This window comes from Arvicola amphibius, chromosome 4, assembly GCF_903992535.2.
Source record: "Arvicola amphibius chromosome 4, mArvAmp1.2, whole genome shotgun sequence".
In the NCBI taxonomy this organism is placed as follows: Eukaryota; Metazoa; Chordata; class Mammalia; order Rodentia; family Cricetidae; genus Arvicola; species Arvicola amphibius.
The window spans coordinates 50,437,513-50,465,511 of record NC_052050.1 but is presented as its reverse complement, the minus strand read 5'-3'; the positions used below and the strand labels follow the sequence as shown (position 1 = coordinate 50,465,511).

Below are 27,999 nucleotides of genomic sequence, written 5' to 3'. Positions count from 1 at the left end.
CCCGGGAGTGGGCCGGCAGAGGGTGGCAGGGGCGGGACACGGCTGACGCGACACCCGCGGGGGTGAGGCCGGGGGGCCGTCCCGCCCCCGAGGGCAGGCGCTGAGCCCCGGTCCCGCCCCGGCCCTCTGGGGTGTGGGCTTCCTCGCTGTGTTCTGCTCCCCGTGCCTGCGAACCCGCTCGGGTGCCGGCGCCCGCAGCCAGGGTGAGGGGCCCGGGACTTGGCGCTGCTGAGATCGGGGTCGGGGTCCGGCTGGATCTGCTCCGGCCTTCTGACTCAGACGCACACCCAGATTTCGGGATTTCTCTCCTGGGCGGGGAGCGCGTCGTAACTTCCTCATTCCCGCCTGGACCCTCGCTTCCAGTCCGTCTGCGCTGACTTCGAGCCTCGCTGTCACCGGGATTCCTCCCTTGGATTTACCTCACCCCAGTTCGAGGTCATCCGAGCTTGGCTAGGTGCTTCTTGAACCCTGGATACAGATGAGAGGCGGGGCTGCTGGGCTCTGGTTGAAGGACTGCGGGAAGGACTGGGGTTGCAGGGAGTGGAGACTAGAGGGGCGTCGGTCTGTAACTATAGAAGTTGGGAATCTGCTGAATGAAATGGGTGAGGACTGGGGGCGTTAGGACGGGAAGGGGTGTTTCTGTATGGGCGAGTTCCTTCCTGAGGATTCCTCCTATTCCTAGAATGACTGCAACCCAGGAGAACCTCTTCCCTTACGGGGACTACCTGGACTCCAGCCAGTTGCACATGGAGCCAGATGAGGTTGACACTCTGCGGGAGGGAGAGGATCCAGGTACACAAGGAGATGGCCCCCACGGAGAGGAGGATCGGGATCTGGGGCCTTCTGAATGCTATACCCTTGGGCTTTTCTTTCCTCCCAGCTGATCGAATGCATCCCTTTCTGGCCATCTACGACCTTCAGCCTCTGAAAGTGCACCCCTTGGTGTTCGCCCCTGGGGTCCCGGTTACAGCCCAGGTGGTGGGCACTGAAAGATACACCAGTGGATCCAAGGTGGCTGGGCTGATACTAGGGAGGGTGGGAGAGGGCGGCCTGGCCAGAGTGGATTGGACCGGAAGACCTGGAGGACATGACTTTCGGATTTTCATACCCCCAGGTGGGAACTTGTACTCTATATTCTGTCCGCCTGACTCATGGTGACTTTAGCTGGACAACCAAGAAGAAATTCCGACACTTTCAGGAGCTCCATCGGGACCTCCAGAGACACAAAGTCTTGATGAGTCTGCTCCCTCTTGCTCGGTGAGTGGGACTTGATGTCTTTCTGTGAAAGGCAAACATAGTCCTCACCCCCTGGCAGCCTTCATTCCTGTCTGCCTGTCTCAGTCCCAACCTGCCACCTACCGTAACCTTTCCTCCCGCAGCTCTGTGCTGGACCCCGGTTCCCAGGAAACTTTCCCTGCTGGTTCTCTTTGTCCACCGTACTGTGCCAACATTTCAGCCAGGCTGGATGCCCAAAATGTCCTTGGCAACACCCCACCCCACTTGTCTCCATTCCCAGGACAGAGAGAGACCCTTTCTTTTGCCACCCTTTCTCCCACTCCAAGGCCGGCTCCAGTGTTTCAGGGATCTAGCCTGCCAGCTCTTCCCTGATCCTTCCCTCATCTCCTCCATAGCTTTGCTGTGGCCTATTCTCCAGCCCGAGAGGCCGCCAATGAGGACATTCCCTCCCTACCCCGAGGAGGTTCTGAGGGCTCCACCAGACACGCAGCCAGCAAGCAGGTATGACCAAACATCAGGTCCTATAGCAAGGTGTGGAGTATGCACAAGGCTCTGCCTTACATCTGCTTCTTTCCCAACCCCGTTCAGAAATACCTGGAAAATTACCTCAACCGCCTCCTGACCATGTCTTTCTATCGAAATTACCATGCCATGGTAAGTCCAGAGTCCAGGGTCTAAATGCCTGGCTGTGTCTGTCTCTCTTCTCTCTCCACCACCTTCCTTTATTGATAGGGTCTTACTGTGTAACCCTGGCTAAGCTAGGACTAACCCTATAGACCAGGCTGGCCTTGAAGTGACAGAGATTTACCTGCCTCTGCTTCCCGAGTGCTGGGAGTAAAGGCGTGCTTCATCATGTCCTAGGATGCCTGGGGCTGGCTTTCATTCTCTTCCTTCCTTCCTTCCTTCCTTCCTTCCTTCCTTCCTTCCTTCCTTCCTTTCAGAAAATGAGGATCATGAGATCCCCAGGGAACAAAAGGGCAGAATTAGTAGGGCTGAGGGGCTGAAAGCCAAGTGTCCCCCTGAGCTTATTTCTTCCTCTGCAGACAGAATTTTTAGAAGTCAGTCAACTCTCCTTTATCCCAGACCTCGGCTCCAAAGGACTGTGAGTGTGGGAACCCCTCTCCCAGCCTTCTGCAGGCACCACTCCCTATCTCCCTGCTTGGAAAACATGTGATACAAGTGCCTAGAGTCCCCAACTCTCCTGATTGTCCCCGTAGGGAAGGGGTGATCCGGAAGCGCTCAGGCGGGCATCGAGTTCCTGGCTTCACCTGCTGTGGCCGGGACCAAGTTTGTTATCGATGGTCCAAGAGGTGAGGACTGGAGCTGAGCAGGGATCGGTGAGGCAGGTGAAGCTCTGGAGGACCTGGACGGTAGACGCAGCCCTTCTCTCCAGGTGGCTGGTGGTGAAGGACTCTTTCCTGTTGTACATGCGCCTGGAGACCGGCACCATCTCCTTTGTTCAGCTTTTCGACCCTGGCTTTGAGGTGCAGGTGGGGAAAAGAAGCACAGAGGCACGGTATGGGGTGAGGATCGACACCTCCCACAGGTAAGGCCTCCCTGGTGTGAGAGCCTTCTGTAGCCCTGAGGGGAGTTGAGCTGGAGTGGGGGGGGGGCTCTTCAGTCATTGGTCTTTGGTGCCCTGGTCCAGCCAGAGCTTTGATGCAGGGAACTAGTCTGTCCATGTATTTAGGATAGTCCTAGAGTAAGGGCCTGTAGTGCAGGGGCTTGGAATAAATGGGGAGAGGGTGGAGGCTGGAGACAGAGGAGTGGGTGGTGTTCTTGCAGAGGCCCCAAGTTCTGTTCTTTTTTTTTTTTTTTTTTTTTGGTTTTTCGAGACAGGGTTTCTCTGCAGCTTTTTTAGAGCCTGTCCTGGAACTAGCTCTTGTAGACCAGGCTGGCCTCGAACTCACAGAGATCCGCCTGCCTCTGCCTCCCGAGTGCTGGGATTAAAGGCGTGCGCCACCACCGCCCGGCTTCAAGTTCTGTTCTTTGCACCCATGCAGGGTGGCTTATGCCCACCAGTAAGTCCAGCTCCGGGGATTCTGGATTCTGTGGGCATCTTCACACACATGTGCCTAGGGGCTACTGGGGGGAATTAAGAGACGGTAGTAGCCAAAGGGGGGGTGTCTCTGGGCAAGACTGTAGGCTGAAGGAGAAGGATTAGCGGTAAAGCGTCTTGTTTCTGTCCAGGTCCCTGATTCTCAAATGCGGCAGCTACCGGCAGGCACGGTGGTGGGGCCAGGAGATCACGGAGCTGGCACAGGGTCCAGGCAGAGATTTCCTACAGCTCCATCGACATGACAGCTATGCCCCGCCCCGGCCCGGCACCTTGGCCCGGTGGTGAGACCCTGATGTCCTTTCTGAGCTTCTGTGTGGCTTTCTTTCTGCCTTTGCTATTCTCTGAGTTCATGATCCTCCCTCTTACCTCCTCTGACCTCATGTCCGTACTTTTATATCTATCATCTCTCTGACCGCTTTACCTCTATTTTTTTTTTTTCGAGACATGGTTTCTCTGTGTAGCTTTGGATTCTGTCCTATAATTCACTCTGTAGACCAGGCTGGCCTTGAACTCACAGAGATCCGCCTGCCTCTGCGTCCCAAGTGCTGGGATTAAAGGCATGCGCCACCGCCTGGCCCTCTTAACCTCCTTAACCTCACTGATTTGTCTGCTTTCTCGTGATCTGCTAACTTGGCCATCTCCTTTGTCCTCTTACCTCCCTGATTCTTATGAGCATCTTAACCACAGGGAGCTCCCAAATCTGTTTAATTTGTTCTATCCCTTAAATACTTAATAAGCATTTAAATCTTAAGCACTTGCTATGTGCTCCATCCGGTAGTGGCAATAAGACACAGGCCTCTCCGGTTTAGGGGAGGAGGTGATCTAATTATAAAACTATGTGAACTCACCACAGGGTGGTAGATGTAGGGATGGGCGCACAGAGGGGAGCACTGTCCCAGGGAGGATGTCAGACAGGCTTCCGGAAGGCATAGTGGAAGGCATAGCGCTGAGGGTCCTTTAGTAATATACAGTGGGGAAAGTGGTCCAGTCAGGGCACAGGAGCTGGGCGTGTGCTGGTGAAAATTATGGCTGTGTGCTGGTGAAGATTATGGCTGTGTGCTGGTGCGGATGGCGTGTGCTGGTGCGGATGGTGTGTGCTGGTGAGAATTGCGTGTGCTGGTGTCGATGGCGTGTGCTGGTGAAGATTATAGCTGTGTGCTGGTGAACTGGCATGTGCTGGTGAACATGGTGTGTGCTGGTGAGGATGGCACTCCATAGTCCCAGATCTTGCAGAGTCTAGCATGCTGAGCGAGAGGTTGATTGACCATAGGCAAAATGGGCATGAGAGGAAATTTTTCTTAGCGGTGGTGTTGAGATTAATTTTTTTAAATTATTGCCTTACTTTTGCAGCATTGGGGATTAAACCTGGGATGCCATATGTGTTAGGCAAGCACTCTACCACTAAGATAAAGCTAGTTGTGTGTGCACTTGTGTGTGTGTGTGTCCAGGTGTATGTCCAGGTGTGTGTCCAGGTGTGTGTGTGTATGTCCAGGTGTGTGTGTGTGTAAAAGTCAGAGATTGGCCGTCGGTGTCATCCTCTATCAAGCTCCATTTTAAAAACATTTATTGTTTTGTGTGTGGGTGATTCATGTGCATGTATAGCTGGGCACCACAGGCATGCAATGCCCTAGAGGCCAGAAAAAGGCATTGAGTCCCCTCGATCTGGGTGCTGGGCATCGAACTTGGGTCTTCTGCAAGAACAAGCGCTCTTAACCATTGCACGTGTCTCAAGTACCTCCATTTTAATTTTGAGACAGTGTCTGGAGCTTACCGATTTGGCTAGACTGGCTGGGCAGCAAGCCCGTGAGATCTGCCCGTCTCTAGCCCTGCCCTGGCACTGGACTTTCGGGCATGGGCTGCACTGCCTGGCTTTCTTATTTTGGTGCTGAAGACCTGAGCTCAGCTCATCATGCTCACACAGCAAGCCCCTTAAACCACTGAACCCAGCACCGTTTCCTTCTCCTTTTATTGTTTTGTGTGTGTGTATGTGTGTATGGTGTACATGTTAGTGTGTGCAGGTGTGTGTGAACATGTGTATGTGCATGTGAAGGCCGAGGACAATTGAGATTTTTCTGAGTTATTCGTCACCTTAGGTTTTGTTTTGTTTTGTTGGTTTTTTGTTTTTGTTTTTTTTTTGTTGTTGTTGTTGTTTTCTTCTTGTTTTTTCCAGACAGGGTTTCTCTGTAGCTTTGGAGCCTGTCCTGGAACTAGCTCTTATAGACCAGGCTGGCTTCGAACTCACAGAGATCCGCCTGCCTCTGCCTCCTGAGTGCTTGGATTAAAGGCGTACGCCACCACTGTCTGGCTTGTCACCTTAGTTTTTACTTGTTTGTCTGTTTGCTTATTTTTAATGTGTGTGAATGTTTTATCTGCATGTATGTATGCACACTATGTGTGTGCTTGGTGCCCAATGGTGCCAGAAAGAGAGGTGTCAGATCCCTTGGAACTGGGGTTACAGATGGTTGTGAACTGCCATGGGGTGGGTGCTGGGAACCAAACCTGGGTCCTCTGCAAGAGCAGTAAACACTCTTAACTGCTGAGATCTCTCTCCAACTCCAATCACTTTTTTTTTTTTTGAGCTAGGGTCTCACTGAACCTAGAACTTACTAATTTAACCGTAATGGTTAGCAAGCATGCCTCTGTCTGCCTCCTCAGTGCTGGGATAATAGACATGTGCTGGGCTCTAATTTATGTTTTTTCCATGTATGTCTGTGTACCACATGCATGCTTGGTGTCCACAGAGGCCAGATGAGGAGATTGTATTCCCCTGGAACTGGAGTTAAACACTGTTGCAAACCAGGCAGAGGCGGGAGGATCTCTATGAGTTCGAGGTCACCCTGGTCTACAGAGCAAGTTCCAGGATAGCCAAGGCTACACAGAAAAACCCTGTCTTGAAACAACCCAAAACTAAAACCAAAACAAAAACTGTTAGAAGCTGGCATGTGGGTGCTGAGAATTAACGTGGGTCCTCTGGAAGAACAGCCAGTGCTCTTAGCCACTGAGCCTTTTCTCTAGCCCTGGTTTATTTTTAATACATCAATACTATCCACTATTTATGTGGAGCTTACTGTGTGCCAGGAATGAAGCATGTTTCACATATTAACCTGTTGCGTCCTCTGAACTCTTAGTAGGCAAGCACAGTTGTTATCTCGGTTCTATACACGAAGAACTGGAGACAAGAACATGCTGGTTAACTTACCCAGGGTCATACAGTGACAGTGGAACTGGGATTTGCATGCAAGCAGTTGGAGTCAAGGCTGCGCCTGGCCACCCTCCTGGACTGAGGAGTCAAATGAAAGGGTGTGGCTCAGTGGGAAACTATTTGCCTATCACCAGGGAGATCCTGAACTTGGTCTCCAGCACTTAGGGATAAAAGGTACAGTAACGTATAAGTAAAAAAAATTCAAGCTAGATGTGATGGTGGACACCCGTAATCCCAGCATTTGAGAGAGACAGGAGGATTGATACAAGTCTGAGGACAGCCTGGACTACACAGTACTAGGCCAGTCAGGGTAAGACACTATCTTCAAATAAAAACAGATACACAAAGCAGTTGTAATTGCCACTCTCTGTCTCACCCCCTCCAGTCAGTTGCATTTCTCCTTCCAGAAGTAACCTTGGCAACAGTTTTGTGTTCTCTAGCATCACCTGCATATTCCTATACGCATGTGCATATGTTGCTCTTTTTACTTTAACATAAATAGGATTGTCATCTCTATTTTAGTCTCAGTTTTCTTCCATTTAAAGACTGGACATTTTCAGGCTGGAGAGGTGACTCAGTGGTTAAGAGCACTGGCTGTTCTTCCAGAGGACCCACGTTAACTCTCAGCACCCACATGCAGCTCACAGCTGTCTGTAACTCCAGTTCCAGGGGATCCAACACCCTCACAACAAAACACCAGTGCACATAAAATTAAATAAAGTCTTAAAAGAAAATACTGGACACGTAGGTTATTTTTTCTTTCTGTCTTTAAGATAACATCCCCCATAAACATAATCTTTGCCTAAATATTTAGAATATGTATTCCTAGAAATACAATTACTGGCTGTCAAAATGACTCAGCAGGTAAAGGCACTTTCCCAAGCTTAACAACCTGAGTTTGATCCCTGGGATTCACACAGTGTAAGAGTACTGACTCCCTGAAATTGTCCCTGGCCTTCACCCTGTCCCCCACCCCTCAAATAAATCAATGTAACAATTTTTATTTATTTATTTTTTGCTGGGCAGTGGTGGCACACACCTTTGATCCCAGCTCGGGAGGCAGTGAGTTTGAGGCCAGCCTGGTCTACAAGAGCTAGTTCCAGGACAGTTAGAACTGTTTCACAGAGAAACCCTGTCTCAAAAAACGAATAAATAAATATGAATTTTTTTTAAATAAAGAGGCTAAGTATGATGTCATACACCTTTAATCCTGCACTAGGGAGGCAGAGGCAGTGTATCTCCAAGTTCAAGTCCAGCCTGGTCTACATAGATGGTTTCAGACTAGCAGGCTGCAGGGTGAGATCCTGTCAAAAAATAAAACAACAAAAAAAAAGAAAGCAAAATCCCCATATATATTTAATGGTATTAAAGAGTATGTATTTGAAAACATTTGAGGTTTATGTTGGCTGGATATAGCTCAGCAGTAGAGTACCGGCATGGACAAAGAACTGAGAGTCAAAACTTCAAGGCCCGCCTGGACTACAGTGAGATTCTGTCTCAAAAAGGTCAATGACCAGTTCCTGTGGTCTGTGAGAATACCCGCTTCTTACACGCTGATACCATAACAGATGAGTGTCTTTCGTGGTTTGGTTTGGTTGAGACAGGTCTTCCTGCCTTACCCTGCTGAAAGCTGAGGTTATAGACAGGAAGCACCACCCCTGGCAGAAGAAACTGTTTCCTTTAAAAAGCCAGGCGTGGCAGTGCATGCCTTTAGACCCAGCGCTTGGGAGGCAGAGGCTGTCCAGTCTGTGAGTTGGAAGCCAGCCTGGTCTACAGAGTAAATCCAAGGACAGCCAGAACTACTCATTTAATTTGAATTTCTTGTGTATGTGACATTTCAAACTTTCGATAATCCTCTGGCCTCAGCCACACCCTGCCCTAATTTCTTGTTAATTAGGGAACTGAGCGTTTTGCCCTATGACCGACCAACCATCTTAGTGTCTGCTGTGAACTGCCAGCTCGGATTCTTTGCTCACTCTTCAGCTTCTATGTTTTTCCTTTCATTTGCTTCCTATTGATTTGCTGGAGCTGTTTAATGTGTGATGAATTCATCCTTGTGGTCTTTGGTCAGTTTCTGTGATTGATCGTGCTTTGTCCTTTTTACTTAGCTCACACTGGCACATCACACTGATTAAAATCCCACTCGATGTATTTGATACGATCTAACCTCTCTGATCATTCCTGATCTCTGACCCTGTCGTCACCTCTGACCCATGACTATCCTCCGGTCTTCACTCTCCAGAACTTTCTGGCTTCTGACTCCCCTGACCTCCTTGGCTTGGCCTCCCCCCAGGTTTGTGAATGGGGCAGGTTACTTTGCTGCTGTGGCAGACGCCATCCTGCGAGCTCGGGAGGAAATTTTCATCACGGACTGGTGGTGAGTGAGGTCAGGTGCAAGGGATAAAGGAGTATGAGGGGTGGGGGCAGAGCTGTGCCTGGGTGGGAGCTAGGGGGAGGGGGGTTGTCTGCAGCTTAGCTTGTTCCTTACCCCCTGCCCTGACTTCCAGGTTGAGTCCTGAGATTTACCTGAAGCGTCCAGCCCATTCAGAGGACTGGAGACTGGACATTATGCTCAAGAGGAAGGCGGTGAGGAGTGGGTTGGCTGTGGGTGGGAGTTCATTGGAAGGACTTCAGCAGGAGTCTTCCAAGGAGAAGGTTGGGAGTCTGAGGCTTCAGGACCAGGAACTGTCCCCCTCCTGGCTCAGTGTCAGCTGTCACCTCTTCAGGATACTCACATAGATAAGGTTCCCACTACTCAGACCCTTTTTGTACTGTTTGGTGTAGATGGCTGTGTCCCTTTGCTGAGCAGCATCCTAAGTCCCAGCACAAAAGCATGGCACCTTTAATGCACCAAGCATTTGTGTTTTTAAGACAGGGGCCTCATTATACAGCCTTGGCTGGCCTGGAACTCTATAGAGAGCAGACTGGCAAACTTTGAGATCCGCCTGCCTCTGCCTCATCAGTGCTGGGATTAAAGGTGCATGCCACCACATCTGGCATTTGTGAATGTCGATGTGAATGCTGACAAGAGAAAAGACACATGGATGATGGAGAGAGAGCGGGTAGATGGTAGAAAACGGGGGTGGTGGCACCCACCTGTAATTCCAGTTCTTGGGAGATGGAGGAGCGGAAGTTAGCCTTGGCTGTGTACTGAATATTATGCCAGCCTGGACTAAAGTCTGTGTCTCAGACGGGGAAAAAAGACCAGGGAGATGAATGGAAGGCTCTGACGTGGGAAGGTGGAGGTGATGAGGACGAAGGCAGACAGGAGTTAAGATGATGGGCAGATAGTTGGGGCGATGCCTGGTTAGGTTATGGAAGGTAGGTGGATAGATGAGTGGGTGAGCCTCCTGCTGCAAGCACATGACGGGTGCACGAGGGAGAGCATCCAGGAAGGGCGGAGGGACATACAGGAATCCTGAGCATGGGAGTCGGATGGGGCCACTTGGGGAGAGGCACTAGGATTTGGTTTCCCCACTTACTACCAGGAGGAAGGTGTCCGTATATCCATACTGCTGTTTAAGGAAGTGGAACTGGCCTTAGGCATCAACAGTGGCTATAGCAAGAGGGTGCTGATGCTGCTGCACCCCAACATAAAGGTGATGAGTCCCTTCCTACACCACAGCCACTTCCCTTCCTCTCAACCCTTCCTCTCCCTGAAATGTCTCATCCTCCATCCTTTCCTACCGTGTCCTCTCGCCTAAACCCTCCCTCATCTACTCCTCCACCCGACTCTAGGTGATGCGCCACCCAGACCTTGTGACATTGTGGGCCCATCATGAGAAGCTCCTGGTGGTAGACCAAGTAGTGGCTTTCTTGGGGGGGCTGGACCTTGCCTATGGCCGCTGGGATGATGTGCAGTACCGACTGACTGACCTTGGGGACCCCTCTGAATCCACAGATTCACAGGTAATTGCCCAAGGCCATCCTAAGCTCCCCCAAGCCCAGGTACTCTATGTTTACATCCTTCCCAGCACTGCCGACCTGCAGAGTTCCTCAGCCGTTCAGAGACTCCAGGAAGCTATGTTGTTGTTTCTGGGACAGGGTCTAACTGTATAGCTCAAGCTATCCAAAGTCTGTCATCCCCCCATCTCAGCTTCCAGATTGCTGAGATGTCAGGCAGGAGGATTTCAAGTTTGAAGCCAGCCTCTGATAGACACACACACACACACACACACACACACACGTCTGACCCGGACTTGGACTGCAGCTGACGGGGGAGGCTAGGGGAGCAGCCTCTGCTGCAGTGCACCTGTCTTCTCTTTGGCCTGGCCCCATGACCTCACTTTGCCTGGATGTGGTGTATTCCTCCTACAGACGCCCACAGCAGGTGCAGACCCTGCAGCCACCCCAGACCTGTCGCATAACCGACTCTTCTGGTTGGGAAAGGACTATAGCAATCTCATCACCAAGGACTGGGTGCAGCTGGACCGGCCTTTCGAAGGTGAGGCTCCCTCCCCCAAGGCCTCCAGGAGCTGACAGCTGGGGCAGAAGCTGAGGTGAAATGAGTCACGGAGAATGTGACCTTCCCTCTGGAAGGTTCCTTCTCTACATCTCCCTTTTCGTCCCTGTCTTAGTCAGGTTATTGTTGCTGTGAGGAAACTCATGACAAAAAGCAACTTGGGGAGGAAATGGGTTACTTGGCTTACACTTCCACATCATTGTTCATCAAAGGAAGTCAGGACAGGAACTCAAGCATGGCAGGAACCTGGAGGCAGGAGCTACTGCAGAGACCATGGAGGGTGCTGCTTACTGGCTTGTTCCCTATGGCTTGCTCAGCCTGCTTTCCTATAGAACCCAGGACCACCAGCCCAGGCGTGGTCCTACCCACAATGGTTGGGCCCTTCCACATCAATCACTAATAGGAAAATGCCCTACAGGCTTGCCCAATCTTACAGAGGCATTATCTCAGTCGAGGTTCCCTCCTCTCTGATGACTCTAGCTTGAGTCAAGTTGACAAGCCAGCACACTCCTGTTCCAAGTATCCCCAACACACCAGCCCTCACTTCTCCCTTAACTCTCCTGGGACTTCTAGACTTTATTGACAGAGAGACCACACCCAGGATGCCGTGGAGGGATGTCGGAGTGGTTGTACATGGCGCAGCTGCCCGGGACCTTGCCCGCCACTTCATCCAGCGCTGGAACTTCACGAAGGTGCTGACTCCAGAGGGACCGGAGGGAGGGAGGGAAAAGCCAGGTTCGGCCTCTCACCTTCTGCTGACTCTGCTGTCCCTTCATGGCAGACCACCAAGGCCAAGTACAAGATACCCACGTACCCCTACCTGCTGCCCAAGTCCACCAGCACTGCGAACCATCTCCCTTTCACCATCCCAGGCGGGCAGTGCACCACTGTGCAGGTGACAATCCTGATCAGCCAGCCCCTACCTTCCCTCTCATTAGCCCGCAGCACACTCCCCCCCAGAGCCCACTCCCACCCCCCCACCGTGCCCAGTTTCTCCTCTCCTGGTCTTATAAACCACATTCTATTTACCATGCCATAGGTCTTGAGGTCTGTGGACCGATGGTCAGCAGGGACTTTGGAGAACTCCATCCTCAATGCCTACCTACATACTATCAGAGAGAGCCAGCACTTTCTGTACATTGAGGTCTGACTGAGGCAGAAGTGGAGGGAGAAGATGGCAAGGATGTCCCAGTGGAGGGCCTGGGGATGCCAGGATGTCTTTGAGGGCTAGCCTGGCTGGGACCTTGGACTGGGGCCAGAGGTCAAGGCCAGGATGCTGATGTCTCTCTGATCCTTTCCCCAGAATCAGTTCTTTATTAGCTGCTCGGATGGGCGTACCGTTCTGAACAAGGTGGGCGATGAGATTGTGGACAGAATCCTGAGGGCCCACAAGTAAGGCGGAGATGGGGCATTGTGGAAGCCCAGGTGTAGGGGCTGAATGCATTTTGGGGATCATCCCACCTCTGACTGTTGTCTCCCAGACAGGGGCAGTGTTTCCGAGTCTACGTGCTTTTGCCTTTGCTCCCTGGCTTTGAGGGTGACATCTCCACAGGGGGTGGCCACTCAATCCAGGCCATTCTGCATTTCACTTACAGGTGACTTCCCCACAGTGAGACTCCCCCTTCACGGCCCCATCACAGTAGAGTCCTTTCCACCCTGTCCTGATCCCTCCCTGCCTCTCTCAGCTCTTCCCTTCCTCCTCCTCAGCCTCTGCCTCCCTCACCCTTTCTTTCCTCTCAGGACCCTGTGTCGTGGGGAATATTCAATCTTACACCGTCTCAAAGCAGCCAGTGAGTACTGGGGGCTCAAGCCCTAGACCCCCCGCCCCGACAGGGAGGCAGCTTGGGTTGCTGGAGTCCTGGGAATTGGGGAAGGACACTGTCATTCTTGCACGCTCCTCAGCCTGCAGGTGGCTTTTCACTGCTGGGACTGAGAGGTGGGATGGAGTCCCATCCACTCACAGCAGACGCCTCTCACTTTGCTGCCTCTCCCCCACCTCTCTCGTGTACAGTGGGGACAGCGTGGCGGGATTACATGTCCATCTGTGGGCTTCGCACACATGGAGAGCTGGGCGGACACCCGGTCTCTGAGCTCATCTATATCCATAGCAAGCTGCTCATCGCAGATGACAGGACAGTCATCATTGGTCAGTGCTACACCCAGTCCTCTGTCAAGAGAGGGGCTGGGAGGGTCAGAGGGTGACACAGAGTCTGCAGTGAAGCTCACAGTGAGGGGCTTCAGGCTAGTGCTCTGGTTAAAGGGGATGAGGTGCTGGGGAGGAGGCCCTTCTGGGCCCAAGTAGACACAGTGTGCCCTTGAACTCATCCCAGGTTCTGCGAACATCAATGACAGGAGCTTGCTGGGGAAACGGGACAGTGAGCTAGCCATACTGATTGAGGATACAGAAATGGAGGCGTCCCTCATGGACGGGGTGGAGTACCAGGCAGGCAGGTTTGCCTTGAGTTTGCGGAAGCACTGTTTCAGGTAGGGGTGCAGATGGATGTGGGGGCGATGGGAGGGGCTGCCCTTTGAGCTAGCTGTGAGGGTACCAGATTTACCAGTTATGGTATCAACCAATTAGGAACACACATATACAGGAAGTTGCTGCGTAGCATAGGCTGACCTTGAACTCTTGATCCTCCTGCCTCTGCCTTCAAAGTTACTATGCCCAGCTAAAGTAATTGTTTTTTTTAAAAAAAAAAACATCAGAGTAAAGAAAGACCAATCAAAGCCCTACTAGGTGGTCTAACATGTATTCTTACCGTTTATCACATCTGTTTGGAAGTACCAGGTATTGAGATTTCTTAAGGAACTTAATTTGACCCATTAGTACCATTCTTCCCTAGTGTGATTCTTGGGGCAAATACCCGGCCAGACCTGGATCTCCGAGACCCCGTCTGTGACGACTTCTTCCAGCTGTGGCAAGAAACAGCCGAGAACAATGCCAACATCTATGAGCAGGTAGGAGCTGGGGAAGGTCTGGCATGAGGAATTGATGGGTTATCCTGTGCAGAAAGGCGATGCCTCTGGGGAGCATTTTCTATTAGGAATCTGTAGTCCAGGGGTGCCGAGAGGTGGTGTAGGGAATGAGGAGTCCAGCCAATCTCAATTGGCTCCCATGTCCTTCCTTCTACCCTAGATCTTCCGCTGCCTGCCGTCCAATGCCACTCGTTCCCTACGGTCTCTCCGGGAGTATGTGGCTGTGGAGCCCTTGGCCATGGTCAGCCCTTCTTTGGCCCAGTCTGAACTCAGCCACATCCAGGGCCACCTAGTTCACTTCCCCCTCAAGTTTCTGGAGGATGAGTCCCTATTGCCCCCGCTGGGGAGCAAGGAGGGCATGATCCCTTTAGAAGTATGGACGTAGCTGAGGCTTCAGCCTGGCAGCAGCCACAGCCGCCGGGCTCCATGGTGCCTGATCCTTGCCACAAACCCTGAGTTCCAAGGGTAGTGCCCTCTGATCCCTAGGGAGGGCATCTCTAAGGAATACTAGAGAATCACAGAGGACCTTTACTTGAGAAGTAAGTCAAGGGAGCACTCCCAAGCCTGGCCTGGGGAGGCAGGAGAGCATTCTGGAGAGGTTTGTCCTCCCACCACCTAGTTCAAACCACTGCTCATAGAAGCCTAACTCTTACTAGGAGGCCTGAGGTTAGGCCTTTTATTCCAGGAAAAGGGACTCCTGTCCTGGGTCTTCCTCATCTCACTCTTCCTCCTGCCCTTGAACCCCCTATGTGCCCCAGGGCCTCTCTCCCTGTCCATCGCTGCCAAGACAGAGGGAGAGCGGAGCCACTTTTGACTGCAGTCCCCACCAACAGTGGTGGGGAAGACACTGTAACTGCCTCCACCAGCCTGCTGACAGACACTAACTTTGTATTGGTTCATCAAACATTTCATAAATAAAAGTGTAGAAAGGGCCTATGCCTCTTCTTGGCAGTGGTGTGTGTCGTCATAGGCTCTCCCTGCCTACACAGGACACTGTTCCTCACCTCTCTGCCTCGATTCTTGTTTCTTCTGTTCGCATATCTGTGCTTCTTAGCAGCAGCTCTCAAGTTCATTCACCTAATTCCTGAAGGAAGATGAGGACCAAACTCTGTGTCTATGTGTGTGTGTGTGCACACACGCACGCACACACATATATTCATAACTTCATATGTCTGAGGTATTTTGCAGTTAGAAAATGTTGAGCACAGGTAGCCACAGAAGCACAAAGAAACTGAAAGGGGTGGAGGATTTAGGAAGGCTTCACCGAGGGTGTATGGGGGATGGGTACCAATGTGGGGCGAAGGCTTTGGGTTGTGGTTGTGGGGGGCATTCTCTCTGAGAGTAGCCCTTCAGTTCTCTCAAGGTGCTTGCTGTCTAGTCTGATGACTTGAGTTTGACCCCCAAGACCCACATGGTGAAAGGAGAGAACAGATTCCTGGAAACTGTCCTCTGACCTCCACACCCAGGCCATGGCATTCCTGTGTGAACATACACAATAAATTGATTAATTTTAAAAATGAACTAAAATATTTTTTTAAAGTAGAGAGTTCCAAGCCAGGTGGTGGTGGTTCACATCTTTGAGAGTCAGAAGCAGGCAGATCTCTGAGTTCGAGGCTAGCCTGATCTGCAGTGAGTTCCAGGACAGCCAGGGCTATACAGATCCCTCTCTCGAACCCCTCCCCGCAAAAAGACCACTAACCTTGACCTCCAGCCTTCACTGTTCATGCCTACACACACAAACACACACACCTGTGTACCTCCAAACAGATGCGCGTGCGCACACACACAAAACACTAATCTCTGAGAAATCCGCCTCCCACACACAGAAATTCCAGGTACTAATTAGCATCCAATGCATTAATTAGTCTCATTGTCAGCACTTAAATATCTCCTTCCCTGGGGGACCATTCCTTAACTGTAAGGTGGGGGCAGCAGCACCCCAAGCTGGGCCTGGGGATAGACTGGCTTCTTATTCCAGATAGCAGCCTTCTAGTTCTTAGCCATGGAGTGTCTGAAGACAGGGTCTTGCTGCGAAGACCAGCAAGGCTGCAGCAATCCTGCCTCTGCTTCATGCCCGGCTATGGCAGGGTCTTGCTGTACAGCTCAGGTTGGCCTCTAATTCCTGATCCTTGAGCCTTGTGCATCAACCTCCTGTGGGCAGGGATTGCAGGAATGAACAAGCGCGGCTGTAGTCCAGGTTCCTGATTGAAGGCTAACATAGTGTAGGGGAGGAAAGCAAGGCAGCCACCCTGTCTCTGAACAAACAAGAATCGGCTGCCACCAGTCTCGCCCTTTCCCCTTCCTACTCCATTGCACGGCCTTGAGAGGTGAAGGTAGCCGTTTCTCCCATCCCCAACACATTGCCTTGCTCGTTTGTTTATTAACTATCTTTATAAAATACTTCATGAATCCAGCATCAACAAATTTATTGAGTATAAGCCAAGTGCCTCTATTATTTAATTCATTCTGGACAGAATCTCACTGGCTAACTTGAAATTCACTGCGTAGACCAGCTGGCCCTGAACTTGCTGTGATACTCCTGCCTTTGCCTCTCAAGTTCTGGGATTACAGGTGTGAATCACACTTGGGTTTTTGTTTGTTCCTTAAGCAAGACCTCATATAGTACAGGCTGACTCTGTAGTTCAGGCTGGCCTTGTATTTGCAGGAATCCTCTGGCCTCAGCCTCCAGAGCATTGGAGTTAGAAGGTTTTCCTAACATCTATTTTACAGGTAATTATGACTGGTTTCAGAGAAGTTAGGATCTTGCCTATAGCAGTACTTCAAATTTAGTTTCCCCTACTATACAATGGTCTCGACCTTGAACTACTGTAGTTATCTAGTAGACATCAGAAGCCTTGATTCATCTTAGCATCCACAAAGCATTTGAAGATGCCAGACCTTGGGCTGGACAACACTGACATCATCTCTGCTTAGAGTCACTTAAAATTCAGTTATCAAACATTACCAAAGGCTTAAGGCAGCTAAAACAAGAGCCAAACTCACCAGATCAAGAAAGGTTTCAGGGCCAGCAAGATGCCTGTCTCATCAGGCCTGCCTGGTGACCTGAATTAGACCCCCCCAGGACCAACGTGGCGGAAGGAGACCTCCACACAGAGGTAGTCCTTTGACCTCCGTACGTGCACCGTATCACTCGAGCATGCGCACAAATACATGTAACAGAGTTTCATACAAGAACATTCACAGAGAGGCGATTCAAACAGGGATCGCAAAGCAATGGCCAGCGAGGGCAGCAAGGGCTGATGCCTCATGGGTTTCTATCTGTGATGAAACACCACGGCCAAAGCAACTCGGGGAGAAAAGGGTCTGCTTCCGTTTACAACGCTTACGTCACTCCATCACGGAGGGAAGTCAGGGCAGGAGCCTGGAGGCAGGCGCTGATGCAGAGGCCGTGGAGGAGTGCAGCTTACTGGCTGGCTCCACCTGCTCTTACACAACCCAGGCCCTGACGGCACCACTCCTAGTGGGCTGGGACTTCCTAAATCATCAGTCAAGAAAATGCTTCCCAGGCTTACTCACAGGCCAATCTGGTGGGGGCCTTTGCTCAGTTGAAGTTCCCTCTTCCCAGATGGCTCTACCTTGTGTCAAGTTGACATAAAACTAGCCGGCCCAACTGGAAGTCCGAGAATACTCCAAGGGAAAGAAAAGCAAGTGCAGAGACAGGGAAGAGATGTCGGGGAGCTTCAAGCAGAGTATACTTCAGAACAGCTGGAACAGGCTTAAGTGTGGCTTAACAAAACATAAGCCCAAAATAAATAAACAAACAAACAAATAAATAAAAGATGCGTAAGGTCAAAGACACGGGCAGAATCTTGAAAGTTTTTGATAACCCTGCCCACAGGGGAGCGGGAGTCAGCAAAGGGTGGGCTCACTCACTTCCTTCTCAGATAACCAAGGACAACAGAAATGCAATCCTCTTGCCTCAGCTTCTTGAGTGGTGGGGTCCAGAAAACCGTCTTAAACAGGAGAATGATGTCAGGTTTAAGTTTGAGGAAAATCACTTCTGGATATGAAGAACTGACTTGAGTGTGCCCAGCAGAGAGGCCCTGTGGGCGGACGACAGTAACGGGGGAGGAGGGAGGGTTGGGGCTTGAATATGAGTCAGGAGGGTATCCAGAGCAAGATTGGATGAGCATCCAAATGTACAAGATGGCTCCAGAGAATTCAAACTCACCTAAGCGATGTTTATATTAAGACTGGACAGAGAAATCCTGTCTCGGAAAAAAAAAAAAAAAGACTGGAAATGGGGGTTTTCAGAAGGAGTATTAATGTTGGAAGTGATTTTGAGACACGCAGAACCTTCTCCCCTCAACTCCATAGAGAAAGAAAAGGCCAGAGAAGTTCACTTGCTCAAGGTCACACAGCGCATGCGTCAGCGACAGACCATGACTGTCTATACAGTTACACTGCACCACTCATCTAGTGAGACTAACCGGCTGGAGGTGCTGTGTCAACAGGAGTAGAGCTAAGGTGCTGGAACGAAACTTGGAGCTTGGATACTTGCTGCTTTGCTACTAGCAACTCCGGCGCCAGTCCCTTCCGGCAGAACACTGTTAAGATAAACGTGTGCAGTCCGAGTGCCTATCCTAGGGGCCGAGATCCGCTCTGCACATCCCCACTCCAGCCAGGAAAGGGAGTAAAGGGCAGAGAGTACCCCCTCCTTCCCTCCCACGTGGTTTCTCCAGCCAAATTCCCACGGAGGCCCCGCCCTCAGCGGCTCCACTGTTGCCATGGCAATTGGGTGGGTGGACAGCCCGTCCTATCTAGAGGCCAGCAGCCCTCGCGTGGGGAGTTACCATAACAACCCCCTAGTAATAGAGGGGGTTGGGTCCCGCCTCCCTTCCCCCGCAAATCGAGAGGTGGGTGGTTTGATTGGCAGCCGGGCACACGAAAGAAAGAAAGGAAGGAAGGAAAGAAGTCAAATAAAAATCAAGGGAGGAATCAGGGGAGAGGAGGCAAAAAGTAATAATAAAAATAAAAAGGGGAAAAGGAAGGGAAGGTGTGTGCGCACGCGCACCAGCAGGTGGGCGCGCTCCTTCCACGCCGGGCTCCCGCGAGGCTCGGCCTGGCGCGCACCCGCCGCCCGCTCTCGTGCGCCTGCGCGCAGGTGTCGGCGCCGGGCGGGAGGGGGCGCCCGGCGCGTTCGCGTCACGGTCCGCTCCGCGCGTGCGCAGGGCTGCCGGCGGCTCGGGTTGCAGGCGCGCAGGCGAGAGCGCCTGTCAGCCGCTGGGTCGGTCCTCCCGCTGGCCCTCCCTCTCCCCGGCCTTTGGGGCAGGCGCGGTGGAGCCCGCCCCCCGGGTCCCCCGATGGGGGAGAAGCGGCGACGGCGGCAGCGAAGTGAGCGAGCCGGAGCGTGAGCGGCCCTGCGGCGGCCATGGGCGACCCAGCCCCCGCCCGCAGCCTGGACGACATCGACCTGTCGGCCCTGCGGGTGAGCGCCGCCCCCAGCCTCGCCCCCGCGACCCCTGCCCCTCTCTCCGGCTCGTGCCGCACGGGCCCCGCCCTCTGCAGCTTCTGGGAGCCAGTTGGGTCCCCACCCTGTGCTGCCCTCCCCCACACTTGCCTGCCACCCCTACCTTGCTGCTTGGATCAGAGTCCCCACCCTTCTATGCGTTTGAGGGTCACCTCTAGGGTCCCTAAATCCAGCGCGGCATCACCTGCAGAGTCTTTTTGTGGCCCCTCACCCTTCCTCGGTCCTCACGTCTCCTGCCACCACCACCTCCTCCGGCTCCTTTGGAATCTTGACTTTGCAAGTGCCTCAACCTCCCCCTCATCCCTCGTTTTCTTCCTCGCCTACCTCTGGATTGCAACTTGGGCGGCATTTCACCTACTCACTCCACCTACGTCTCCATCCCACGTTCACTTTCTCGATCCCTTCTCTCCTGTTTCAAGTGCAGCTTTCCAGAGCCAGGCATTTCCGGTCTCGGGGTCCCTGGAATATTACATTACTAACTCTGCAGCCGTGTGGGAATGGGAGGACAGACAAGTGCACAGGGGGAGGAAGGGAAGCGTTGATGCCCTCGGAAACTCGGGCCGGAAGACGGTGTTTACATACATGCACACACACAAAACACATGCTGCCTGTGGTCAGTAGTGAGAGGTTGGGGAAACCAGTGGGGGTGGAGGCAAAGGAGCCCTGGAGAAAGGGGGCTCATTAGGAAACCGTTTAAGAGGAAACAACCGTGTCAGGAATGCTTTCAAATAACCCAATTATTGTTCCACGTGGGGCGCTTACTCTCTCTCTCTCTCTCTCCTTCCGGAATTTTCAATTCAGTAGCATCTGTATGGTTTTTTTTTTTTTTTTTTTTTTTTTTTTTTTTTTTGCGGGCAGCTTTGTCTTAAGGGCAACATAGTGATTTCAAGGTGAACCACTCCAGATTGGCTCCCAGGTGTCGTTTGGATACCGTGCCTTGCGAGCTTTCCCAACCCGCCGGCCGGCCGAGGTGTAGATAGAGCAGGATTTCCCACCTCATGCTTAGCTTCTCAGAAGGTCCCTGAGTACATTGTCCTCTGGATTTTGAATTGGCCAGGGAAAAGGCAGCCAGCCCGCAAGCGCCCCGGATATGACTGGAGGGGAGAGAGAATTGAAGAGAGCAGAGTCATGTTGTTAATTGGGTTTCTCTAGGTGACACAGTTTTTTTTTTTTCCCTTGCCATTCAGGTCATAATTTGTTTGGTGCAATGTTGGGTTATGAGACCTGACTTGCTGGAGATAAGTTTCTGGAGAACAAGACTGAGCATTGGTGCGCTCTCTCTCTCTCTCTCTCTCTCTCTCTCTCTCTCTCTCTCTCTCCCTCTCTCTCCCTCTCTCTCTCTCTCTGTGTGTGTGTGTGTGTGTGTGTGTGTGTGTGTGTGTGTGTGTGTGTATTTTAGTGGGGAAAAGATCTGAAGGCTTTGGGAGGTCAGTTCAGTCCGTGTTTAAGCTACGGTACTCAAGTCCGTTGGAATGGAAGGTGGAAATCCAGGTTTTGAGTGAAGTCTCTGTGAATGTTCTTAGATTTGGAATGAAACTGCAAACTGAAGTTGTTGATTAACTCCAGCCACAAGTTCTCTGGCTGTGGTGACTGAAACACTATGACACAGTGGGTCGGTGCAGACTGTGACCTTTGATTTGAACCTCGGTCCTCTGCTTGCTTCTCGTTTGGCTTCTCTGGTAACTTAACTTGGGCCCCAACTTGGGATTTCCAGCAATTCTGCCATTGCCATCTGACCTTGGGCATGGCATTTCCCTTCAGAACTTCCCTCCTTGAGTAAGTCAGCCTCCTCCTGGTTCTCCTCTCCTCCTCTACACGAGAGCCAGGTGACCTGTTCCTTGTGCTTCTGTCCCTCGTTCTGGTACTCCAGGACTTGAGGTAGAGCTGTGCTTTCTTGAAATAGGGCTGGAAAGGCCGCTGTCCCTTGCTGCTGGCTTCTCTCTCAATTGCCAGTCCTTCCAGCATGCCTCTAACAACTACTGTGGCCCCATTGGACGACTGGCTCAGTCAAACCTTATTCTGTTTCCATTTTCTGGAGAGAATTGGTACTAGTGGTGGTGGCTGTGGTAGGGTGGGAGAAGCCTTAATGAGTCTGAGACCTCTTTCTCCTGTCTAAAGATAAGGCTTGGTTTTCAGCTGGGAGAGGAAGAGTCTGATATTAGAGGAAGATTGAATTGCACTAATCTCTTAGCAAGGAGGCCGGATGGAGCTGCTATTTAGTGAGCACACTACCCTTGACTTCTTGGGCTGTGTGTCCAGCAGTTTGGTGGGGTAGTGCAGGTGGGGAGGATGGTGAATCTGGAGTTGCTTTCCTGAATTCTGGTCCCAGTTTCCTCACCTGGAGGACACAGGCCTTGGTCCTTAGTCCTTACTTCCCTCCCTGCAGACTCTGCAGAATCTTACTTCCCTAAGTCCCATTTTCTTGCCTGTGTGGTGGGAATGTCAATAGCACTGAACAGAGTTACTCAAACGAAATGAAATTCCACACAGTAAGTATTTAGCTCAATTCCTAGCATAGAATTGAGGGGGAATAAAAGAAGAATTGGGAAACATCCCAGGACGATTCTAATAAATAGCACTCTCTTCCCTGCGTTGTTTTTTTTTTTTTTTTTTGAATTCTGTTTTCATAGTTCTTAGCACAGTTGACATAGATTTCTTTCAGTCTCAGTGGTAGTTGTCTTTTTAGCATCCATGAAGTCCTAAGATCCTTAGTGCCAGAAAAATAAAAACATACTCTTAACTAGAATTTTGACTTGCTTTGTTCCGTCTGGGTCCCTAGTTCCTAGAGCAGAGTTTACATAGTGGGGCTCAGATATTTGTTAAATAAGTGCGTGGCATAGTAACTGAAAGCTATTAGTATAATGTTTGCTTCAAATACTCAAGAAATATGATGGGCATTGGTGGTGCATGCTTTTAATCCCAGCAATCAGGAGGCAAAGGCAGGGGGATTTCTGTGAGTTTGAGGCCAGTCTGGTCTACAGAGCTAGTTCCAGGACAGCCAGGACTGTTTCACAGAGACACCTTGTCTTGGGGGAAAAACAAAACAAAACAAAATAGAAAAAACAACTCAAGAAATGCTAGACCTGCCGGGCCATGGTGGCTCACGCCTTTAATCCTGGCACTTGGGAGACAGAGGCAGGTGGATCTGTGGGACCAAGGGCAGCTTGGTCTTTATAATGAGTTCCAGATAACCAGGGTTGCACAGAGAAACCCTTTCTGGTGGAGGGCAGGGGAGGAAGAAATGGTGGACCTGGCCAGAGGAGATGACTCGGGTGAGTAAAGGCAGTTTACTGCAAGCCTGACAACAACCAGGGTTTGATCATCAGAACTCGCATGGTGGAAGGAGAGAACAGACTCTCCTGGGTTGTCCTGACTTCCATGTGTGCCATGATGCATGTATGGGCATGTGTGCACACACACAAATAAGCATAAATCAACTGGGTGTTGCAGCACACACCTTTAACCCTAGCAGAGATAGGTGGGATCTCTGAGTTACAGTTATGTAGGCTACATAATAGAGAAACCCTGCCTCAAGAAACAAAAATTCCAGGGCAGCCTGGGATGCTGAGACGCTGCCTCAAAAACAATAAAGAATATCTTCTGAGATGTGTTGAGATCAGATCTTGTCTTGTGATAATGCAGAGCTGTAACCAAGCCATGACTCTAAAATAAAGTTAGTATTATCTGAGAGAAAATTTGGGGCTCTAGTTTTAAGTCATCTTTGTCTGTGTCCAAACTTGGTTATGTTCCAGAAGAGCCTTCTGACTTGGCACTGCGGCTCCTCACAAAGCAGAAAGCATGAACAGAAGTGGCTGGGAAGGGCCGAGCAGGCCCCAGGCTGACCTCTTCTGGTTGACCCACTTCATAAATCAGACAGTTTCTCTCTACTGTCCAGTGGCTGGAAGTTTCAGACTGCGGCATCTCCTAGGCTGTGGGACCAGGCGGTGTGGCTGATTGAAGTCCTGCCACAGCACACCTTCAGGGGACTTCTTTTTGGTGGTAGTTGTTGGCAGGTGTCTTTTCTTAAATGATTTTGCATGTTCTCTTGTGTCTCTCAAGTGATTGTGTGTGTTCTTTGAACGTGTCTTTCCTCCTGCTCTTGTCTGCTGCTATGGAGCCAGCGTCACCAGGAGAGCTGCAGTGGGGCATATGTCTAGGCTGCTGAGCAGTGCACTGCTGCTGTGTGCTGAGATGCTAGCCGTCCACAGGCTGATGGATGTTAGAGGACCGACCTCCCGCAGCAGCAGTGAGGGCATTGAGCGATTTTTCTCCGACAGGATGACAGAATGAGAGGGAATTTTAAAGCCTGTGGCATTTGAAGTGGTGTAAAATGATTAAAGGATGATGACAGAGCCCATGGCTGGGACTGGGTGTTCAGCTGTTACCAGACAAGGGGAGGAATGTCACCATTGTTCATGTAGGATAGGACAGACTGCCATAGCCTTAGTGCCATGTGACAGAGCAGTTCCTTGTGAAATTGAGGTGTGTGTGTGTACACATGTGTTTTCTTGTGAATGTGTGGGTGCACATAACCTGGGAAGCTAGGAAACGTTGGATGCCTTTTTTCATTCTCCACCTTACACCCTTGGCCCAGAGGCTTGTTGTTTTGGGCTAAGCTGGTTGGTAAATGAGCTCCTGATACTATCTACCTGTATTACCCCCTCCCATCCAATGCTGGGGTTACAGACACACATGTCTGTGCCTAACGTTTTGAGTAGTTACTGCCCACTGCAAACCTACAGTGTTGCGTCTGCACATCGAGTGCTGTAACCTGCTGGGCCACCTCTGTGGCCCCCAAAGTGAGGGTTTGACAGTGAAAACAAGGGGAGGAGTCTTGCGGACGTGGTTCATCCACTGGACACCGTGAGGACCTGACTTTGGATCCCTGGCACCCATGAAAAAAACAGGTAGGATGGCGCATATCTGTAACGCCAGTGGTGGTGGCTGAGGCAGACGGATTCCTGGAGTTCATTGGCCAGTTAGCCACATCCATGAGCTCTAGGTTCAGTGACAAACCCTTTCTCAGAAAGTAAGTGGAGAACTGTGAGAGAGGGAAGGAAGATACGATGTTGACCTCTGACCTACATACACACTGACACATGTACATGTACACCCATGAGTGTATATGTAACTCTTTGGTACTCCCCCTCTCTCCCAGTAGCAGGAAAGAGTGTCAGCAAGACATTGGTCTGGTCTGCCCCATCACTCACCCCAAGGGCTGGGTCCAGATTTGAAATCTGGCCTTACTCCATTGATCTACAAACTGCCTAAGACAGGATCATACATACTATTTGGACTACTTAGAACATGTTGTCACTTAGGGCAAAGGATGGCAGGAAGTGTGTGGCTTCTGTTGACAAACTTGCAATTTGGTTTAAGTCTGTAAGCAAGAACTGTAGTCACCTGTCCATCCAGTCACACACAAGCATCCTGGGACTGGACAGTGTCTCCAGAGTCCTGTCAGAGTTGTCATTCCCTTCAGTGTCATTCCCTTCACTTCCATGTGCTGTTGACATCCAGGTTCTAGACCCTTCGGGAAGGATGTGGTACTGTACTCAGTACTGTGCTAAACTTTTGAGCCAGTACTCTGTGAGCATCCCTCTAAGAAATGCCTTTGCAAACCCAGCCCTTAGGAGTAGCCCACCCCACCCCGTCTCCTACCAGGCAGCTTGTTAGAGTGCCCAAACTGGCTTCAAACTTCTGGACTCAAGTGATCCTTCTGCCTCAACCTCCCAAATGGTCGGTACTAGAGGCATGTACCACCATGCCTGCCTAGGCTCTCCTCATCTTTCTGTTTGTTTTAGGAGTGTTTTGCCTGCATGTATGTCTGTATACCATATATGTGTTTGGTGCCTGCAACAGCCAGAAGAGGACATAGGATTCCTTGGAACTGGAGTTACAGTTGTGAGCTGCAATATGGGTGCTAGGATTTGAGCCCAGGTCCTCTAGCAGAGCAGCCAGTGCCTTTAACCTCTGAGCTATCTATCTCTCAAACCCTGCTCTCATCTTCATGGTTAGTGTTTCCTCTGTATTTTGGAACTCTTGAAGTTGGGCATTCTTGTTCATTCCGGTTGTTATAAACTTACACTGTTGTGCTGTGATTCGTGGCAGGTCATCTGGATTTTCCACATTCAGTCCCACACTCCCTCAGAACCCACTTTAAAACCCACTTACAACCCAGTTTGTGCCAGGAACCCTCTAGGCTTTTCCCCTCCTAGGTTGAAAAATAGAACAGAAAATGATTAAGTTAGTGAATGGACTTCTAAAAATAACTTGCTTGTATATGAATGTGTGCATGCATGTGTGTCCCATGTTGTGTGTGCTTAGAAATCAGGACAGCCTTGGGCATGGGTCCTTTCCACCTTATTTGAGGCAAAATCTTCTGTTCATTGCTACGCATGCCAGGCTAGCAGGCTCCAGCTTCCAGACACTCTCCTGTCTCTTGCCTCTCATCCTGCCATGGGAACACTGCACCTGACTTACATAGGCTGTATGCCATCTCCCCAGTCCTAACCAACTCTGTTGTTGTGTTTTGTATTTGCTGGTCTCACTCTGTTGCCCAGGCTGGACTGGACTTCATTATGTAGCACAGGGTGACTCAAGCTCTGTCCTCATACCTTAGCTTCCCAAGTGCTGAGACTACAGTAGCACCGCCCAAGTTTTGCTTCCTCATGTCACTGTTCCTGAGCAGTATGGTATAGTAACTTACATAGCATTTATATTTATACTAGGTATTAAAAATAACCTAGAGATGATTTAAAGTCTACAAGAGAATGTGTAGATTGTGTGCAAATGCTACATGATTTTAACTATGCTTGATGACAAAAGCAGATAGACCTAGCAGCTTTGTCAGATTGTGGCAGGAGAATTGCAAGTTCAAGGTCTGCCTTGCCACACAGTGAGCTTAAAACTAGCCTGGGCAACTCAGCAAGCTGCCTCAAAATTGAAAGTAATGAGAGGACTGGAGAAGTTGGGTGTAGTGGCATTCGCCTTTGATCTCAACACTGGCAGGCAGAAGCAAGTGTATCTCTCTGTTTGAGGCTAGCGTGGTCTACATAGTGACTGCCAGGACTTCCAGAGCTACATAGTGTGACCTTGTCTAGGAGGAAAAAAAAACCTAAGGGGGGAAAAAGCGGACTGGTGAAATGAAAGGGCTCAGTAGTTAAAGAAAGGCACTGTCAAGCTTGATGAACCAGGTTCAGTCTTTGAGGCCCACCCAGTGTTTGTTTTGTTTGAGACTAGAGTCTGGTTATTAGCTTAGGTTAGCCTTGGAACTGCTGTATACCCCAGGCTGGTCTCAAACTTGGAGTTCTCCTGCCTTTGTCTCCCAAGTGCTGGGATTTGTGGCAACTTTTTTATATTATTTTTCTGATTTGAATTGTTTTGAGACTGGGTCTTACTCTGTCCTGGCTGGCCCAGAACTCAGTATGCTAACCCCCTGAGAGTTGGAGTTAACAGATGTGAGTCAACACTCTTGACTTGTCTTTACAAGATGAAGTGGTTGAGTGGTTGAGAGGCATAAGCCTAGCTGGCACGGTTTTAAGAACATTGTTTGAAATGAAGCAGCAGGTAGGTAGAACTCGGTGGTGACTGAAAATGGGACTGCATCACTGGTCAACAGCTGTGAGTCATGAGTCTGGGGAGATAAAAACCCAAAGAACTCACTCTGAACCTTTCTGTGGGAGGAAAAAAAGGTTTTATAAAATAAGGGATTGTATGTGGAAAGGGCACAGACTGTATGTAGCCTCATGTGTGTATGGGGGTTGTGGACTCAGTGTGGTTCCGTAGGGCTGAGGGAGCTGGGCTGTTAGTGGTGGCGAGGTAAGCGAGTCTCAAGAATAAGAACAACCAGGCTGAGCCTTGGACTTGGCTCTTACTGTCTGGGGGAAGTGGGCTCCTTCCTCTAACATTAGATGGATTCTCTATATAAATAGACAAGACTCATTTACATTGTGTGCAAGTAAAGGATGAGTGGGGTGTGGAGGGGGAGTGTTAGTGATTTTTGAATGCTCAAAAGGAAAGAGGATTGGGGAAGCCACAAGTCTTGGGCTCCTTGGAGGAGCCAGACTCCAGAAGCAGCTTGACTGTCTGGTGGACAGAGTGTGGAAGATGGTGGGATGGGCTGTAAGGAGTTTTGTGGCGCAGCCTGTGGGAGGAGTCTCAGAGGCCTGACCAAGATGAATGGAGGAAGCAGGGAGTGAAGACCTCGCCCTACAGAAGCTCACATCCCCACAGTCGGGGACCATGGAGGCCAGAGCTGACAGGTGAATGGAACATTCCCCAGCCGGCATCCAAGGCTCCCCGAGGGTGTGTGGCACTGAACACTTTTGATTCATCTTCGGTACCTCTACCTCTTCTGTGGGGCCTGATAATAGTTGGCCTTCTGAGGGAGCATAGAAAATTTCCAGACCCTTTTCTGCCAGGAACCGTTTGAGCACAGGATTTGAAGTTTGAACTGTAAATGACTCCTAGAACCACAAGTTAAAAGGAGTTTTCCATGGACAGCAATACTTAACAGGGAAAGACTGAGGGTCTGAGTAAGAAAATGCCACCTTCATCAAGACCTGGCA

General features: G+C 50.7%; 2 protein-coding genes across 13 annotated transcripts in view; both read left to right on the top strand.

The window, feature by feature from the left end:
* The first annotated feature begins 124 nt into the window (after positions 1-124).
* Positions 125-14,467, top strand: Pld2 (phospholipase D2). 2 transcript variants are annotated; one of them, XM_038327941.1, is made up of 25 exons: positions 125-454; positions 683-792; positions 881-1,011; positions 1,115-1,257; positions 1,632-1,737; positions 1,825-1,890; positions 2,280-2,338; positions 2,454-2,546; positions 2,630-2,782; positions 3,427-3,576; positions 8,791-8,874; positions 9,005-9,083; positions 9,986-10,096; positions 10,236-10,406; positions 10,815-10,941; positions 11,533-11,651; positions 11,741-11,854; positions 11,999-12,103; positions 12,263-12,351; positions 12,441-12,554; positions 12,700-12,749; positions 12,971-13,105; positions 13,290-13,443; positions 13,806-13,920; positions 14,099-14,467. In XM_038327941.1, the coding sequence occupies exons 2-25, from the start codon at positions 684-686 to the stop codon at positions 14,321-14,323; spliced, it is 2,802 nt and encodes a 933-aa protein (XP_038183869.1). In that variant the 5' UTR covers positions 125-454; position 683; the 3' UTR covers positions 14,324-14,467. The 2 variants fall into 2 exon arrangements, with proteins under 2 accessions (XP_038183869.1, XP_038183870.1); XM_038327942.1 differs by having other exon boundaries at positions 125-602.
* A 4,666-nt stretch (positions 14,468-19,133) lies between these two features.
* Mink1 (misshapen like kinase 1) overlaps positions 19,134-27,999 on the top strand; it is a 56,976-nt gene continuing 48,110 nt past the window's right edge. For 10 of the 11 annotated variants that reach the window (XM_038328595.2, XM_038328589.2, XM_038328598.2 and 7 more), the window contains exon 1: positions 19,134-19,387. In XM_038328595.2, the coding sequence (XP_038184523.1) occupies positions 19,331-19,387 (57 nt within the window). In that variant the 5' untranslated portion in view covers positions 19,134-19,330. Of the gene's footprint in view, positions 19,388-21,128; positions 21,206-27,999 lie in introns of those variants that run through there. The other variant, XM_038328594.2, reaches the window with a different exon arrangement.